This window comes from Pelmatolapia mariae, linkage group LG17 (assembly GCF_036321145.2).
Source record: "Pelmatolapia mariae isolate MD_Pm_ZW linkage group LG17, Pm_UMD_F_2, whole genome shotgun sequence".
In the NCBI taxonomy this organism is placed as follows: domain Eukaryota; kingdom Metazoa; phylum Chordata; class Actinopteri; order Cichliformes; family Cichlidae; genus Pelmatolapia; species Pelmatolapia mariae.
The window spans coordinates 10,998,634-11,018,600 of NC_086242.1; the positions used below are offsets into that span (position 1 = coordinate 10,998,634).

The 19,967-nt window shown below is 39.8% G+C and overlaps 2 protein-coding genes across 2 annotated transcripts in view; one reads left to right on the forward strand and one right to left on the reverse strand.

Moving 5' to 3' along the window:
• lrtm2a (leucine-rich repeats and transmembrane domains 2a) overlaps window positions 1-16,202 on the forward strand; it is a 31,674-nt gene extending 15,472 nt beyond the window's left edge. The window contains exons 3-7 of the mRNA XM_063501249.1: window positions 7,557-7,786; window positions 8,314-8,439; window positions 8,975-9,063; window positions 9,554-9,711; window positions 10,845-16,202. Of these exons, the coding sequence (XP_063357319.1) occupies window positions 7,557-7,786; window positions 8,314-8,439; window positions 8,975-9,063; window positions 9,554-9,711; window positions 10,845-11,365 (1,124 nt within the window). The 3' untranslated portion in view covers window positions 11,366-16,202. The remainder of the gene's footprint in view (window positions 1-7,556; window positions 7,787-8,313; window positions 8,440-8,974; window positions 9,064-9,553; window positions 9,712-10,844) is intronic.
• Window positions 1-19,967, reverse strand: part of cacna2d4a (calcium channel, voltage-dependent, alpha 2/delta subunit 4a) — a 101,905-nt gene that overhangs the window by 54,538 nt on the left and 27,400 nt on the right. The gene's annotated exons all lie outside the window — the stretch shown is intronic.

Sequence of the window (19,967 nt, forward strand, 5' to 3'; positions counted from 1 at the left end):
AGTACCACGTGCAGCAGCTCCAATGAAGGTGTTGACACTGCCTGAAAATGATGCTTTCTTTTGCTAAAGCATGAATTCATGGATTTTTTCCCCCCCTTAACTCCTTTTTGCTTTATCTCTTTGTCTTACCTGCCACTCTTGCTAATTAATAGCCACTATCACAAACAACAATGTCAATGCATGTCACACGCTCCCACGAGGCCCACTGTTGTGTGAACGAGCACGTGTGCCACTACAAATTGATACAAATAGCAGGAATTAGAGAGGCAGATCAGCCTACACATTACCCACTCCCCGCTGCAAGTCAAAATAATGATACTGTCTTACTGCCGCATCACAGGAGAAATGGACAGGGGAGAGAGACTGACACAGCAGGTGGGATAAAAATGGAGAATGAGAGCAGGGCTAGAGTAAACAGGAAGGAGAGAAGAAAGGGAGCAAGAGAGAGAGAGGGAGAGGTAATTGGAGGTAATCCTACCGGAAGAAGAGGTTTAAAAAAAATCAAGATTTGCAAGAAAACACTCTCTCCTCTCCTCATCACAGTGACAGCAGGAGTACAGCCTAAACCCCTACACTGTGTTCCTGCTTATCCTTAAATGCTACCAGTGTGTTTGTGAGTCAGTGTGTGCGACCATTACTTCCTGCGTTTGGGTAAGCGATTATAAACGGATGTGCCTGAAAGTCAGGCGGAAAGGTGCGTGACAGAAAATAGATAATGTGGGGCAAAGAAGAACTTCTTTCCTCTCTTATCTCCAATAACATTATATGAGTGATAATGTAGCTGTACTGATAGGAGCCTGACATTGTACAATATCTGTCTGTCTGTCTGTCTGTCTGTCTGTCTGTCTGTCTATCTATCTAAGCCAAAAACGCATGTAGTGCTGCAGTGTATTGTGTGTGTGTAGAGGTATTAACACATGCAGTCACACACACACTAGCTGGCTATTTTCTGTCTGCTAAGTAAATAAGGTCTTGGGTTACAGTTGAGATCAGACATATTATAGCCTCTGAGAAATTACATGGATGTTGCTGCTGCTGCTGTAGAAAAACAGGCAACATTACAATTCATGTTCTGGGGTAATGCAGATGGTTGATTTCACATTATATATGACAGGTTTTAAGATATTTGTTGTGTACCATTCAACTTCAGGAAAACCAGACTAGTCACTAACTGTGAATAAAATGCACCAAACACATGCTTTAAATGATATATACTTACATAATAATATGTAATATTTGTACAGCATTTATCATATTTAAGGTGACATGAAAATAAAAACAAACAAGGATTAAAGCTGATTCAATAAATTCAAAACAAAATACTGAAAATGTGCGAATGCTACTGATTCATAGAACTACAAGGGCAGGTTGCTTGTTTAGGTTGTTTTTTTCCCCCCCAAATACATTTTTGCCCTTTTCCCCTTTGTTGTGAGAAGACAGTGGACAGGAGAGTAGAAAGCTGGGAGAAAGATCAGGGGCCTCGGGGCAGATTCCAACCTGGGACTCTGCATTAGCCTTAAGGGCACATGAATCACCTGCTTCACACAAACCAGTGCCCTTACCCAAGCGTTTAAACAAACAAAACAGTCACGGAAATAAATTAACTTGTACATTCAAAAAGCTGTAACCAGCAACAGTTTATCTGATTTATCATCTGATCACAAAATTAGCTGGATGGATGCCTGGATGAGGACTTTTAGGGTTATTATCTTATTCGCATAAAGGTGTGCTTTAACGTTATATCAAGGGCGTTATGTGGTATTGGCAATTGTGCCAAAAATTAAACTCTAATAGCAGCAATGGATTTGTTTCAAACTCCGAGCATAATGAAAAAAGAGTGAAGAAATACGGGCCTGTGAGTCTGCTGCACGGAGGACAGCTGGTCGTCCTCGTAACAAGATAGCAGCAAGTCTGTCGCTTGCATGGAAAACAGCTTGGCCCTTGGTAACATACAACTGGGCTCAGTAACAGTAGTGCCGGAGCTGATGACATCATCGCTGGGTTCAGTGTCACCCAAGGGCCCTTGAATATAAACTTACAGGCACAAGAGGCCCCTGAGGTGTCAAAAGCCGTTACCTTGGAGACATTGTCAAACATCTCCAGGTACACAGGACTGCAAAGGTCATCCGATACTGTAACATGTAACAACGATACTGTACTGCTACAAAAATTCAGAAGATACTGTAAAGTAACATATTCATCACAACATACAGTAATGCTATTAGTTTCACTTCTTAATTCAAGAAAAGAAATAAAATAAACATAAGGTGAGTCTGAGAGCCTGGTCAGCACATCTAGGGCTTTTCCTGCATATAAAAGAAAGAAAATCGCTAGCATTGTGATAAAATAAAAAACAGTTTTAAGTGGTATTTAATTTACTCAAACATAAATATATGTCATCCTATCAAATGGCCTGCTATAACAGGAAAATGCATTTATACCGTTCAGTGAGATAGTACAGGCTCTTTGCTATAATGATATACTTTGCTTAAATGCCCAAAAGCCCCATTTTGAACCAGAGAAACTTAATTTTAAAAAAGCATTAAATTTACAGCAATAAGGTATTTATATATAGTAGTGTAACAACATTAAAGAAACAGAACAATAGTAACCCAAAAGTCCCTTTTTACTTTACATCAAGAAGTTACTGTCTTACATTAAACTGTATTTTTAAAAGTACGTACAGTGCAGAACTTTTGTCCGTTTAATTAAAACGTGCATGTATTTCCATGCGTATATCAGCACCAGCCATGACCCTGCAATCCTTTCCATATACAGAGAAACTATATAGAAAGAAATCGCTGCCAGGGAAACAACTGACTGCGCACAGAAACACAAGGACACACATGAATATGCAAACATGCACTGGCAGGGATAATCCTCTTTCAGAGATTACTTACGATAGATATGCCATTTGATCTCTCGCACAACTTCAAACACAAAAACCAGCACACATACATTGTAAATGGGTGGGCAAGCTATCATGTTAATTAAAAGCAAACAGCTCTAATGATCAGTCGTTTTATTAAAATATAATTGGAAAGTCGGAAAAGAGGTTAAGAAATATAAATTTTCTTCATCAAGAGAAACTCTTCAGCCTTCATTAACAATTAAGAATGTGCCTATTAGTGCACAAACACACTATATTTTCATTCTAATATGGTAAGAAATATGCATGGATTTGGAATCCAAGGCAGCAACCATTGATTATTAATACTCCTCAGGTTTGAGCTGCTTGGTGTCTAAAAGTTTCATGACTGTCACTTCTGACAACAAGATGAGGCTGTTTAGAATCTGACGAGCGATACTGCCCTTAGAGTTGCCTCGATCGAACACAAACACACTTCTGCATTTTAATGCTGCGTCTTAGTTTGTTTCCCATCGCTGAGAGCATCGCCAGCCCACACTTCCCAAGAATGTCAGTGCTTTTACGGATTGTGTTAGGGAATTCTTATAAAAGATTCAGTCTGAAGCCTGTTTGGACTGAATTAAACTGCACAGAACCACTTAACTTATTTGGAAAGAATTCTCCCTGTCTTCCTCTAAATGTGGCAGAATATTTTCCTCCTTCTGGTTTGGCTGTGTGGAGCGCTGCATCAGAGAGGATTTGGAGAAGCTAAAATAAGCCAAAAAAACAACAACCACCTCCTCCACGAGAGCAGCTAAAACCACTCATAAATGTTGGAAGATCTGCTTCAGCACTGAGGGGAGGGTGGCAGCGGATGAGTTATAATGTACAGTAGCAAAGGGATGGGAGAAGAGAGGGGCGGTGTTAGGCAACAGATAAGAGAGAGTGGAGAGAGAGGAGGAATACCTTTGCAAAATAAAGCAAAGGTATTCTTTGGTGCACAAAGACGACCGCATTTTGAAAATGTGACATTATATGAGAGGAGAAAAATAAACACAATTTCTCTCTCTCCAGCTCCGTTCCACTCTCTCAGTTGTATAACAGTGCTTCTACCTCGGAGCTACATTATCCTCGCAAACCTCCTGCACTACTGTACCTTTACAAATAGCTCCAACCTGTTATGGGAAATTCAAAGCCACTGTATAGCAAAAGCCTTCTAGATTCCTACTGAGCTGCTGGAGTGAAAGCCTGACACTCTAAAGCATTTCCACTACAAAGTCAGACGGCACAGGAAGCTTCGGGATACTTTAAAAATCTCTCCTTTTATCCATTTGTGAAGTGGAGTTAATTTTTCCCAGAGATTAAGATTATACTGTAGGATAGAGAGAGTTCTAGAGCACTAGTACTTTTTATGAGGGCACAGCCTTCACTTGCTGAAGCTCTTTGGATCAGAATGTAAAATAGGGCAATGTCCTGAGTGAGTGTCCATGTTCTGTCGGGAAAGGAAACTGTGAGAAAAAAGGGGCTATTTGTGCACCAGTGCAAGTCTAAATTCTCTTAATCATGTAATATTATGATTAAAAGAATTATGTAAAAGGAACAAATGAAGTGCTTAGTTAAATTTATCAAGAATGAGGGAAAGTAGTCCACAAATAAGCTAAGAAATCTAAATAGCAATTCTTGCTTGGAAACAACTTTAATTGCTACCATCATCTAAGAAATTCAAGATTTAAAAAAATGGGGGAATGAGCTTTATTTTGTCTTGCAAAGTTTTTAGATGAGAAACTCTATACCACTTTCACATGATCAGAAGTTGGTAAGATCACTCCCCAGTCACACAGGCCTAAAGAACAGTTAGCAAACCATCTGGCAATGAGAGAAAAATGTGTATTCCACTATTACCTGAGTTGTTTGATGGAGGCTGGTGAAAGTCGCTGTGAAATCAACCGCTAAAGTCCCAATCACCATATCTGGAGACAGGTTAGTGACCCTCTGGAAATCACTAGAGTGTATTCTGCAACTGGTTGGAGACTGGTTTCTAAAGGCTGCCAGCAATCACTAGCATGAAATTGGTTGCACAGAGGTATGTGGTCCTGTGCTGGTAGTAGCAGTAAGTCACAACGTTCTCAGTTTCTGGTTTGTGTTTTACTAATGGTCAGCAGTTAGTTAGGGTTTGTTTTCAGACAAGCTGATGAGTAAAATGCAAAATATGAGTTGCCAAGGCAATCTGATAGTGACAAAAGAAACTGCAAAGTGGATCTGGTGCAGTTTCACCTGGTGACAGCCAGCAACTTTAAGCAACCGGTTGTGGCACACAGTACATTTTTCCTTGGTGACAAGATTTTCCAAGTGGTTGCAAACTCATGAATAGCCAGGCAGGGGAGGAAAACAGCTAGCTTAGAAAAAAATCACGCTCTCTAAAAAATTGGTATTTTTCTTGGATTTGAAAAGAAAAGAGGGGCAAGCAAGAAGCAATAACTTAAAAAAAAAGGCCTTTTAAGATATTTGTTGGATGATAATTGTTAGAAAATTATAGTTCTAAATTACTGAGTGCTGACTTCTATTTAACTGCTGTAGTTTTAATTATATTGCAAACTCCGAGTGAATAATCTCATTTTAATTTCAAATCTGTTTTTGGCTTTTATCAGTAACATTTTAAGGCTATTAAAGTTTATCAGTAAAAAATAACTCAAATAAAAAGCCAATTCTGTTTCACAATGATGCTTTTGTTTTAGGCTTTTGTTATAAATCAAGCACATTTTTTTTCTTTACAGTTTTAGCTTAAAGAGTTTAAAGTTTTAGAAAAGACAATAAAATAAATTTTGAATGAATATACACTGATTGTGATTTTGGCTATAGCATTTTATCCTATAGAATAAAGCTCATTTAGAGTATGTGCTCAATAAACTATACAGTAAACTATACAACAATTTGACATGAGACTACAAATACGTCCATCCGTTACATTAATACATTTATCTCAGCATCAGTCAGCCCTTCATTCCATTCTGAAGGACTTCTCATTTATGATTAATTAGGCTAAAGTTCACTTCTGGTAGTGAATTTCCTGGTTTCCTTCCTCACTGAAAGTCAATTTAGAACCAGTTCAAAAGGAATAAAACTTTATATTATTAATGCTCTTTCTCACTGCGCCATAACAAACTTCATATTTTATCAGTAATGAGATACAGAAGCCCTGAGGAAAGAAATGCGGCTTTAGAAGAATGATATGAGTTTCATTACACTCATACCTTACTCATATCACTCATACCTTCTGACCTTCATCATGTTGTTTTCTCTTTTTTCAGCAATGTGGTCTGGCAACCAAAGATCTATTTCACTGAGATTTGTCATATTCAGAGCGTTAAATGCCATCTGAACCACTGTGTGTGGTGAGGGGGGAATGAACCTTTGATTATGAGCCAGCCGAAGGACAGAAAAAAAATCAGAAAGAAAGCAAAGCAGATAAAAAATAATATAACAACAAGGGAGTGAGCGAGATTTAGTGTGGCAAAAGGGAGTCGTGCGCTAAAAAATAAATGCTAATAATATGCAGATGATGCAAGAGATGAAATCTGGTGGCAAAACAAAGAGTCCTGTCAGGATGTAGAAAGTGCTGTGTCTGTGTCTGGAGTATAGACAAAGTGGTTTTCTTAATATTACGCTTTGTTGCTGCTTAACACACAAACACATGCCCACACACACATACACTCACACACACTCATGCACAGAGAGAGATAAAGCCTAAGTCGTGCCGATAAGCAATTGGATGGAAAGAAAGTCAGCCACTGTAACGAGACACTGAGGGAATACAGAGCAGTGCCGAGAGACTTGGAGTGAAAGGGAATGAGAAAGATAAAGAGACTCAAGTGGGAGAGGGAAAATTATTGAAGGGAGAGAGAGACAGACAGATGTTAGGTCACACAGAGAAACAAAGAGAAGAAGAATGAGTAAAAAAAAAAGTTTGAAGTAATAAAAAAAGAAAGAACAGTGAGAAAAACTTGAAACAAAGAGCAAGGATGTAACAGGAGAAATAAACAGAGATAATGAGCAGAAATGACGAAATGACGGTAGTCTGCAGGAAAACAAGGATCTGAAAATGAAATAAAACAAAGGGGATTTCCCTCATGAGATGCACACAAACACACACAGAGAGAAGGGAAAGAGAGACACGGTAACTAGTCTGAGTCTTGTTTTGGTTCAGCTGTGATAGTTCAGGCGGAACATGTTTCAAGTTCGCATGAGTTCTCAGATTCGTAGCGGAAATCTCTTCTGCAACTTTCAATCAGACAGCGATGAATCAGATTCTCTGTGCCGTTTCTAAAACGCTTTCCAAATCATGGAAATTAAAAATCAAATCAAAAATCACTTCTCTGAGTCTGTTTCCCTTTCCTCTTTAAATCTCGTTTACATCTTTCTCTACATAAAACTGTACAGTTCTGTATATTTGACACAACTTTAACATCCTCACTGGCATCAAAGATAATCATTGTTTCTGCTTCCTATTAACGTCGTAGATTGAGAGGCTATTTCACAGACACTTACCATAGGCTGGATAATGATTCTTGCACTTACTTTCTAATTAAAATCATAATCATAATTTACACTTTCCCTCCAGTCCCTTCCGGTTGTACACATAATTGAAATAATAATTCACAAGTGTGTTTTCTCCTTCCTTCGCTTCCTCCCTCCTTCTCTCTTCCCCCAGTCTTCCTCTGTGTCCTCTGCCTCCTAGCTGCATTGCTGCCGCCGGCCTGCTCCTGCCCTCCTCCCTGTCTCTGCTCCTCGGACAGCCTGGTGGTGGACTGCAGAGGCCGGGGTCTCTCCTCTCTGCCTCCCTTGCACCTCCTGCCTCCAAGGAGCCGCTCACTCCTGCTAACCAACAATAAACTCGCCTCGCTGGGAGCAACTGCCTTTGCTAACCTCACTTCTCTGGAGGTTGTGAAATTTTTCTTTGCCTCAAAGCTGAACATGTTGTGGGTTGTTGTTACATTGTTGTTCATCACTGTGTGTGCAGCACAATAAGTGATATTGTCTGGCGGATCTTATATTGAGCAAACTGCAGAAAACCTCTGCTCTTAGTCTGAAAAGTTAAGAAAAAGTTGACATTTTCAAGGTTTTGCAGGAAAAATTTGCATTTACTGTGGCTGGCAGCAACAAAACGATTGATAGTTTCTATGCAGTGAATACAACCTCATTAGTTACAACACTTGGCTACTCTTTATTTATGAATGTCTCTTATTTACCATATCAGATACAAATAATTGCTTCTGTTTCCTGTCAAGGCTTAATGTACAATGAAACGTTTGCAGTTTTTGATTAATTCAGATTTTCATCCCCACCAAAACACCACTAGTTATTTTAAACATAAGTGCCAGATTAAGTTAAAGTTATTTTTAATACTCAAAACGACCATCAGCTACCACCAGTGTCTAAATTGTGCATAATTTGCATGTGTTGTTTAGGAACTGGACCTCTCTAATAATTACTTGGATAATTTACCAGCCGGATTATTCAGAGACATGTCCAACCTGACAAGATTGACTCTGCACAACAACTCCTTAACAGTAATGGACAGAGACCTCTTCCAGGTAGGCACTCTAAATTACACAGCACCGTACTTTGTAAAGCCTTCGACACTGCTCACTAAATACAGAATAAATGGCATTATTCCAACTATAAATCACATAGGACACTCAAATATTCTCTGTTGAAATGCATGGAAAACCTGTCTTTGTCTTCCGTGTACTGGGTGATATGTATCATCATTACAGTGTACTGTATGTGACTGAAAAAGAAAACAAAGCTGATACCACAAATCTGTAGCTTTAGCGTCTGGATTTGAATTTCACGGGCTGTGCTTAATCGAGCCAACCTGAGCAGTTATACTTAAAAGATTGGGCCCCTGTCCAGGTGTTAAATTAGTAACAAACCATTTTCCGAGCACTTTCATCCACTAAATCAGAACAGTCAGTAGGATAAGTCTGTGTCATCACTTCACTTGGGAATGTAAATTAGAATCAGTAGCTGCCAGTAGCTACATGGCAAAGATGTGTAAAGCCAGTGGGTTTTGTGAAAAAAAGTGCCCAACCATCAAACAAAGGCCTGCTTTTGATGTTTCTACAGGGTCTGAGCGGTCTTCAGAGTCTAGACCTGTCATTGAATGGTCTGTCCACAGTTCCTCTCGGCCTACTGGATGAGTTGCAGAGTCTAAGGTAGGTACACACCAGCATACATTCATTTACACTGATTTTAATCGGGTGCTCACTTACAGGACCAAACACCAGAGTAAGATCACGATCCAGAATTATGAACAATGTAATATTCTCTCATGAGTTACAAGGTCAGAGTCGTGGATAATGTTCCTGACGGAGAGCGCAGAGATCTTAGTTAACATAATCAGAAGATTATAAGATTATTGTAATTTCATAGAAGATGGTGAAAATGTTGGAAACCTTTCTGAAGACACTGTGTCTATGCTGACCAGCTGGCACAGAAACTAAGCAGCACTACTCGTGTTAGTCAGGCCAAGGCAACAATGTTGACATAACCAGCAAGACTGATAGCAGTAGTACCAAACATTTTCAGTAAATAATTCTGTTTTGTTTTTTCCCCTCAATTTTAAGCGTTACATACCCATACAACACCGATTATTCCGATATAATTCTACTAAACTATTATTATTATTATTACTTTTACTCCAAGGTGGCTGTCCCTAGCGGGTAACAGGCTTCATGGTTTGGAAAGGGCAGCATTTGAGCCGCTGGCCAATCTGCAACACCTGGAACTGGGACATAACCCCTGGGAATGTGACTGCAACCTCCGCGATTTCAAACACTGGATGGAGTGGCTGCTGTACAGAGGTGGCTGATTGATTTATGTTACAAGAACTTTTAAAGGCTACGCTTGATTTGAACTGAGGGAAAAGGACAACAGGCTGAATGGGGTCACAAAGGAGTGGGCAGAAACGAGAGGTTGTGGGGCTGGGTATTTGTTTCCATTTCTGCAACACCGTGCTTCTGGCTGTATAATATAAGCGCATCAGTGTGATAATGCGCATTACCGCGCTCATTGTGCGCTTCCTTGTACTGTATCCACGTGTCTCTGCGGGCTGTTAGTACATCAGATAACCACAGCTGCTCTCCGCTCTCTCTCCTCATGTGTAAAAATCTACATTCACCTCAGTGCCTTGGGCCCCAGCTGCCCCGCTAATGAAGCATCTCTTCTCTTTTATGCTCTATTCTCCTCTCTGCTTCATTCTGCTCTCTTCTGCTTTGCTGGGCTTAACTCCTGCTAAGTTCAGTACACCTCATAGGACACTGGACATCATAAGATGAGCAGACAAATTGCATGAAGACATTTCATAGCTCAACATGTAATCATGACAGTAGCAGTCTTGCAGAAAGTAAGACAAAGCTTGAGAGCAGCCTGTGTTGACTACTATATATGCACAGCTGTAATATCTGGAGATATTTGTAGAGAAAGATGTGTTTGTAAAAGAGTCTTCTGTCACGGGCTGAGATAAAAATCCGGGGGCTAAATACTCATTCTGTCTTTCTGTTTTGCACCGCTTTTATCTTATTGTTTCTGTCACATAACCTGCCCTATCTGAAAATGCAGATCAATGGCTTTCTAGCATGTGACCTTGATACAAATACTGTGTTTGCAGGCCCGTACCCTCGTGCCACCAGTGGGAATTAGTGACTCAGATATTTCTCCTGTCTACACACGCTACCGCTTTTTGCCGAAGCCAGGCATGTCATCTCATGAATTATACAAGGGTTTAGTTGAGGCTATCTCCAACCTAGCGTTGCGGGCACAGTAAACTTGGTGTCTGTGAAGTGATGTATGACTCATCCCAGTGTTGGCACAGCCACCCCCGACCAAGTCTTTCCCATGTTTTCCGTTAATTGGTAGTGCTTTACCGACATAAGGCGTTTTATAAATGACCTCTCACTGTCCTCTTGTCTCTACACCTCTGTCTCTCTCCATTTAGGGGGGAAGGTGGATGCGGTGGAGTGCACACTACCGAAAGATCTGCGTGGGCGAGACATCCGTGGCGTTCCGGTGGAAATGTTCAACTACTGCCTCCAACTCGAAGATGAGAACGGAGGGGGTGAGGGTTCTCGTTCGGGACAAGGAGGCGGTCCTCCCTGCAGCAGGAACGCTCTCAATCCCAGCGGGTCGACGCCAGTTTCTGACAGCAGCGGCAGCACTGCTGATGATTCCCCTTCAAACACTGGAAGTGGAGGAACAGGTGGAGAGGCTCCACAGGACTGCACCCGCTCTCGCTACCGACCTGTAAGCGTGCGGCGTGCCATTGGTACGGTTGTAATTGCCGGCGTGGTGTGTGGCATTGTTTGCATAATGATGGTGGCTGCCGCAGCTTACGGCTGTATCTACGCCTCCCTGATGGCCAAATACCAGAGAGAGCTAAAGAAGAGGCAACCGCTAATGGGGGATGGAGAGGCTGATGGAGAGGACAGGGATGAGAAACAGATCTCCTCTGTTGCCTAAAGGAGTGATGACATGGGGGTTTGGCACGTCAAAGGCTTAGGGATGAAAAGGGTGAAAATTAAAAGGGCTCAAAGAGATGAGAGATGGAAGAGCTTGTTTTAAACACACAGACGGTTATAGTATCTCTCCCTGTGACTCTCAAACTGACACCTCTCCCACTTTTTGTCTTCCTTTCTTTTTCTATTTTTAACCTCCTCCACTCTGTCGTTCTCTCTAACATACTCCCTCACACACACACCTTATCTGCTCCCAGATTCTCTCTTCCATTTGGACCCGTTCTCACTGCAGTATTCATTCCCAAACATCCCTCCAACTCGCCTACCAGCCACCTACTGCTGTTGAATTTACCAGTATATTGGCTAGGAGAAAAAAAATTGGTTCTCAGTATGAAACATATCATTTAAGTAGTTACAGAACACTCATGGTGTACAGTGAGCCAGTTTTTGTAAACCTGGGCTGAGATATCAGGGATTCATAATTTGTACGGTATTGACTGGACCAATATGAGAAGAATTTCTTGTATCAGGAAGTAGCCTGCAGTTCTCAGTTTATCTGTAACCTTCTCCTTCTCAGCCTCTCCAAAGCCAGTAAACCCCTCAAGAAACCAAGACCTGAGCACAGAACCGTTCACTCTCTTTTGGACTGATCCTCCTCTGATTTCTCCTGGACCTTCAAGACCTCAAGAAAGAAACTGACATTAATGAGGAGAGCTGATAGAAAATTAAGACAATTTGTAGATGGAAATCTGATCTACTACTTTATAAAAGGAAAAATACTGAGGCTAGATCTGATATATGTAACAGAAAACCATTTGGATTTACAGATGAGCATTCATTTATCACATTAGTGGGACTCTGGCCTGTTTGGATCAGACTTCACTTTTGCTCTGGATCTTCTGTGGACTAATTCGAGCCTGGAGGTATTCAAAACTGAAGCTGTGCATGAGATTCTGACTTGGATCTTATCAATCAGCTCAAGGAGGATTAAACCATATGACTGAAATGTTGAATTTGCTGTATTCACCTGCTTCAGAAAAAGCTCCTACTTGTTTGATGCTTAAGATGGTTATGATAAATGTCCGGACAGATCAAAAGAATCAGATCAAATCCATGTTCTGGTGTTACTTGGACTATGCTTCTGGATCAGGGAAGATTACACCACAGTTACTGAGACTCAAAGGACCACAGACTTTGCTTTAAAGCACATGCTCTTTGTTCTGAACTCATTTTCAAACTCCTTTCACCTATCAGAGGTGAAAGTTTGCTACTATGGCATGAAAAAAAACTCTCTGAGAATCCTGGTTTTCTGGCAAGGACTACAAAAATTCATCTATAGACTACAAACTTCAGGCTCGTGCACTTTATTTCCCTAAACAGATTCCCTCTGGCCTCTCTCTTTCCATCCTGTCCTCCTTCTCTTTCTTTCTAAGATGGATGAATTGCCTGGAGGGATTATTAAAAAAAGAGGGATTAAACTAAAAAAGCTGCTATTTTTACCCCTCCTCCTTCTCATCCCTTTATCTCGCTATCTTTTTTCTCTCTATCCAGTGCTATTTGAGGAGGTTTTTTTCACACTCCTTAAAGACTCCATCCTTTTGTGCATCCCTTCTGTTTGTTTTTCTTGAACAGTCTGCAATATGCAATGGAAGTTGCATGAAAATGTCACTGCCAAAGAGTCCTTGTGTTTAAAAAGAAAACGTAATTATCATTAATTTGAGAGGAATCGCTTGATTAACACTCGTTTCTCAGTGCAGTCACAAAAACGGTTTGATTGTTTGCTCTTTACGTAGTGTTTTCATGAGTATCCCTATCTATGGCCTGGTAAACGTTATTATTTTACAGTTAGCAGAGTACAATAACTAACTTAAGTTCCCCCCATACTAAAACTATCGTTCCCTCTCAATTTTTGATTGGCTGCGAATAAACTTATATTAATAGTGTGTTATCTTATACCTGGGTATGATGCAGATAAATATTATTATACTAGTCTTCTATGGTGTGTTGGCCCAACAATCCAGAATCGTTTAAAGTAGCCGTTTACAGTTTTTCTGTATCAATTCATGATGTATGTGTTTTATTGTGTTAATGGCTTCTATGTTCTGTTTTAGATTTAAATATCTGTGTAACATTTCTTTGTTGTTTCCATTTATTTGTGTTGACTAGCTGGTAAGGTTTCTGAAAGAAGCATAGAAAGAGTTTACCAGCTTATGCCTAATGTTAATCTGGTTGGGATCATTTGGCATAGAGCTCTAACATGTATTTTTTTTTTATTTAATAGCAGTGGCTTTATCTCCTACAAATATTTTTTCATAATGCGACTTAATCCCTGTTTGTACAGGATTAGTATTTCCAGGAGGACCAAATTATATGCCTGTGTGTGTATTTCATGCACACAAGTAAAGTCTGTGTTTCATTTAAATATACTGATATAAACTCTGGATATGATGGCAAATGTTGATTGGAAAGTACTTGTACTATAAATAATAACACCTACCTTTTGACAGGTATCTACATGTTCCTTAAATGCTCCCAAATTTTCATTTAGAATTGCCAATGCATCTTCTGTAATCTTAAACTGGAATGAGGCAAAAAAGGTGTTTAATTTTCCTAATTAAGTGATTTCCATGATGAGGCTAATCCCATATGGAAAAGATATATATAAATCTTATAAAGTTTGTATCTGTCTTGTGTGAAACTTGTATGAAAAGAGTGAAAACAGATATAAGATCCCTTGAAAAATTATATAAATGAAACTTGTATGCTTTGGATACTTACTAAAACAAGATATGAAAGTAATGAGAAAGTGGCCACTTTCATGAGTAAATCATATAAGTTTTTACTATTTCTTTTCCATATGGGATATTATCACAGGAATTCGTAAGGTAGGTAAAGTAGGCATCTAGGAATGGACTTTTTACTTCACAAAGTATGGCAGAGTTGTTGTTATGATGAACGACTGGAAGCTAGAGCTGGGTGATATAAGATTTTTTCATATCACGACATGTTTTTTTCATTTCTGGCGATAACGATATATATCACGATATAAGCCAAATAACTATATTTGTAAGATTTAAATGTGCCGTTGCTCACAAGTAAAATGTGAAATAATTAGCAGCTTGTTTTGATTTAAATATTTATTTCCCATAATAAGTTCAACAGGGTAGATGTACTTAAGGAACATGAAACTTCAGTTTCAGATAAATAAAGGCAAATATTGCAAACTACACAAAATGCAGCCGCTAAAGCGTTTAAGTTTCAAAATAGAACAAACAAAACAGACTACTAAATTGTCAATTCCACTTAGAAACAAAATATTAATTCTAAAAATAAATCTTAGTTCGTTTTACAGAAGAACAGACAAAATTGACTAACTTTTGTCAATATCAAATAAACTGAGAACTAAAAGGAAATTCTCAATCTCTCCTTGTTGTATAGCTTAGCTTTTCAAACAGTTTTAACAGTTACTTTAGTCTGACAAAAGCCAAATGACGAATTAGCAATTTCAGTCAGAGATTGAGCATGCACCGGTTTATTGTATTTCCAGACTTGCTTTCGACACAATTTACAGTGCGCGCTACTCTGTTTTTTGTCAGACTTGAAATAGCCGAAATACCTTCGCACTACGGAACTTCTATGGCCCTTCCGTTCGACAAGCTCTCCGGCATTGGAACCATCATCGTTTTTTTCTTTGGTAACCTTCGCTCACGCTCTCGGTTGATTTTTCTCTAGTCGGCAAACTCATTTCCTTCATTACCCAGGCGGCCCGGCTGCAAAAACAAATACACATGTGCGCCTTGGCACTTGTGCTGTACGTAACAAGTCACGTGACGTGACGCTGCGGCTGTGATTGGTTAGGCTCTGCGCTACTTAATTTGGATTGGCTGTTCTTTTTTCTTTTTTTTAAGTGGACAAGAGAGATGAGGCCTATCGCAATAGTTAAATTTTTCTATCGAGAAAAAGTTATTTCGCAATACATATCGTTATCGTTCTATCGCCCAGCTCTACTGGAAGCCCTTGGGTAATATTTCAATCATGTGCAAACAGAGTTATTTTAAAATAAGAAACAGTATTTGCATTTATGAAGATACTTTCTGTCTATATTGCAATTACAAAGATGTCAAAATCTGTATCTACAAGCTTATTTTTAATGGATTGTTTTTACAATATAATAACTATGTTCAATATGTATTTAAGTTACAACGAGAACAATTTGGAAAAGGTCAGAAAAAGTAAGTCTAGCTCTTCTGGATGCAAGAGAGCTGACTGATGACCAGAAAGAGCATCTCATCATAGAGTTCAAAACGAGTCGGGTGTACATTATAACTCAAGATGTGTCAGAATTTAATAACAATTGCTGCTTCACTAACCAAAAAAGTTGCAGAAAGCGCTCAAGCAAAAGCAATTTCCAAATTAGCTTCACAGTGGACGTCTTCATGGATGCACATGCTGACATTAAATACTGTGTGATATAACCTTAAATTTTAGAGACTCTGAGGTAGCGCCGTAACGAAAGCAAAAGCTAAACTCTGTCTATGAATCCAGAAACACTGTCCTCTCGCCCCCTGGTCTGCAGGTCTTGTGTTGTTTGTAGCTAAGTATCTTAGCTAGCTTGATCCTGTTCCTATAGTCTGTGTGCATAAAGAACAATAAATTCTAGTTTGTTACGTAAAAACTGCAGCAGCCATGATGACCAAGGGCCTCTGAGACTACACTGCTCAGAAATCTACATGTGTCGTGTTGTTATGATGATTGTGATTATGACAATGATGATATGAAGATGGTGATGAAGCATTTCCTAGTCAATATGCATTGTTTTAAATAAAAACATATCACACCTATGTCATATTTGCATTCAGACTAAATATAAGGTTTAAAAGAATATAAGGACTACTTATTTCATAAATATATCCTGGATTAAAGAGCACCTCAGCAGATATAGTTGGAATAAGTAAACAATGTCAAAAAACAGCATTAATTAGCCTATACCTTTATATATATATAAGATATTATGATGGCGGCTAGTGCACCACATAAGGCCCAGTGTCTCTTCAGATTTTGCAAGTGAGCAGTGTTACTCCTGCTCATTTCGGGTCTGTTCGTTCAGAATAGCTTCGCTTTTACATCTTACACCTGACAAGAGCTTTTGGATACAGGATTACTCAACTTCAACTGTTTTATCAGCAACCTTTGACTAATCCCGGAAATAAGAAGAACACCCGGCACTTCGCAGGCTACATTGTTGGAGCCTACACGGCAACGCCCCCTCCCTCACCTGGGACAATCTGATCACCTTTCTTTGTTTCTCACCCCCAAGTACTCACTGCTCATCAACCGTGTGAAACCATCAGTGAAGACAATCAAAGTGTGGCCAGTGGGAGTACATTCTGTACTCCAGGACAGGTTTAAAAACACAGACTGGAGCATGTTTGCCTCTCAGGCCACCTGTGGCGCTCACATTAACATCAACTCTTACACGTACTCAGTACTAGAATACATCAACACCACAACTTACAAAATTACCAAAACTGCCGAAACACTTATTAGCAACGTGCCTGAACGACTATCGCCCTGTAGCAATCATGCCCATAGTTATGAAGTGCTTTGAGCTACTGGTTCTGGCACACCTCAAGACATGCTTGCCCCATACACCTGGACACCAAGAATACTTATGCAAGAATGCTGTTTGTTGACTTCAGCTCAGCATTCAATACAGTGATTCCCTCCAAGCTGATCACTAAACTTGTGGATATTGGCATCAGCAACTATATCTATAACTGGATCATGGACTTTCTGGCCAACAGACCCCAGCATGTTAGATCATGCCATAACTGCTCTACCAACATCACATTTAACACTGGCACTCCACAGCGCTGTGTGCTGAGCCCGTTCCTCTACTCCCTTTTCACCCATGACTGCAGACCTAGGTATGGATCCAACTCCATCATCAAGTTTGTGGATGACACGACAGTGATTGGTCTCATCAGTGACAACGATGAGTTTAACTACAGGGAAGAGGTAAATCACCTAGCTGTATGGTGCGCTGACAATAACCTGCTCCTAAATACCAGAAAAACCAAGGAGCTCATTGTGAACTTCAGGAAGGAGAAGAGAGACACCCATGTCCCCATCTACATAAATGGCATGGCTGTTGAACGGGTTTCCAGCTTCAAGTTCCTGGGGACATTTCCATCTCCAGCCTGGTCAAGAAGGCCCATCAGCGCCTCTTTTTCTTGAGGACACCGAAGAAGAACCATCTGTCTGCTGACTTATTGGGTAACTTCTACTGCTGTGCAATAGAGAGCATCCTGACCAACTGTGTCACAGGCTGGTATGGGAATTGCTGCAGGTTTAGGACCAGCTTCTTCCCCACAGCTGTCACCCTAGTGAACTCAGTCCCCCGCTGAACCTTTCCATTCACACTCACTTAACCTTCTACACTCCTCCTCCCCCTTATCCCTCCCAATGACCATGATCATGACTGTCATTCATTCTCAACATTCACTGTATGCTCACATTGGGTACTGCTATAGTTTAGGACACTGGCATAGCATAGTCTCTGTTACAGTACGTACTTACACTGTTCACTGTTCACTATTAGCCCTATAGTCTGTTCAGAGTGCTACTCTTCCACTACTGTAGCTATATTCATAGCACTCTGTAGATTACCACACATCGGTACATCTGTATATGTGTAGAACATCTGTATATTTGTTCATAGTACATCTGTATATCTGCCCCTCTGTATAGCAATATAGAACATCTGTATACAGTTCATCTGTGTATCTGTACATATGTATACATCATTACATCTGTACATTTGTCTGTAGTACATCTGTATAGCAATATAGACATCTGTATACTTAACTTACTTGTACATAATCTGTACATAACTACTCCCACCTTTTATACTGCCCTTAACTGTATATAATCTGCTCTTATTGCACTTACTGCTCTTTGCACTTCTGATTAGATGCAAACTGTATTTCGTTACCCTGTATTTTATGTGTAATGACAATAATGTTGAATCCTAATCCTAATCTGAATCCTAATCTGAATATAGGTATATTTTTTCCCATACTTTTCCCTCTCACCTTTCATTGTTCTCTCTGGGTCCATTCCCCTCTCAGTTATCTTGTCTCAAATTATCTTTTTGTCACTTCTCCTATCATTTTTTAATCTTCTCACCTTCCTTTCTCTCATCTCTGTCTCTTTATCACTTGCTCGCTCTGGTCTATTGTGTGTCCTTTTTGTCTCCGCCCTGATTTTACCTCCTTCTCCTCCTCCTCCATGTCAAATGTCTTCTCTTTATTCTTTGCCTGCTCTATCCCTCTGTCTCTGTCTTTTTTTATTTACCCACACTCATCACTCTTTCCTCCTCTTTTCCCCAAGTCTGCCTCTGCATCAGTAGGGATAGGTTTATTTATATACAGCATGTCACTTATGCCACAGAGATATTCTAATCCATTGCTGAGCCCTCAGACTGTATAACCACAGTCTTTCTGTAGTCACTGTGCACTGATTTTGGATCAGCCTCTGACACAGGAAATCCATGGCCTTCGTGAAAGAAGAAGAAATTAAATCTGCCACTAAATGAGCATGAAAGCTGAGCACAAGATGCACAGAGACGCTGATGGACAACTGACTGTGTTCTGTCCAGATAAACACTGACACTCAGTGGTTATAAGTAGAACTGCAATATTTTTAAATGCTTAAAGTCATGCAAATATTAAATATATTTTGTATTTAGGATTTTTTTAGTTAATGTGCAATTTGCAACATTATTAGGTACCAACATTTGTGCAATTTGAAACACAGAAGTGAAGATATCATCATATCATCATATATCCAATCAACTGAAAAATACAAGTTCAAACTATTTGTCTTCACATTTCTTTGCTTGTCTTTTTATTTTGGCACATGCGTGCAAGTTGTTCTTTTCATTGTGCTTACATTACTTTTCTCATTTTCCACAATGCATAAGCACGTAATATGCATTACAAGGAGTGACTACACCTTTAAGCGTATGTGCTCGAGTTCCTTGACCAAGCAGCTTCTAAATATTTGATTTTGCTATGTGAATGTTACTCTTGACAAGAAACCCTCCATTGCAGTAAGTAACAAAGGTAGAGAGGAAGTTAGGGCAAAGAGGTATGAGAAAAAAATGGCATGACAGGGAAAAGAGAAAAGGAAACACAGAGAGGAGAAATGTGATGTGAAGGCAGACAGATCTGACAGCTTAGGAAGGCAGAGGCTAAGAAAAGAGAGATGTATGTGAGGATTTAAAGAGGAGCATCAAAGGGTGAAACACACTGAGTCATGTGCTTGTGAGAGACTTGGTGTGTGCATGTGTTCCTTACACACACACACATACCAATAAGTTTATAAAGCCATCCCCTCTGAGTTTGCTGCAGCTTGGAGAGAAGTCGATGGACTTGGCATCTAGTGACAAACTTTAACTTTTGTGTCCACGAAATGTTGATTATTATATATACTCAGAAAACACTTTATTAGATACTCCTTGCTAGTACTGGGTTGGATTGTCAGCACATCCCCAATGTAACTCTCCTGTTTCACCACATCCCAGAGCTGCTCTATTGGATTGA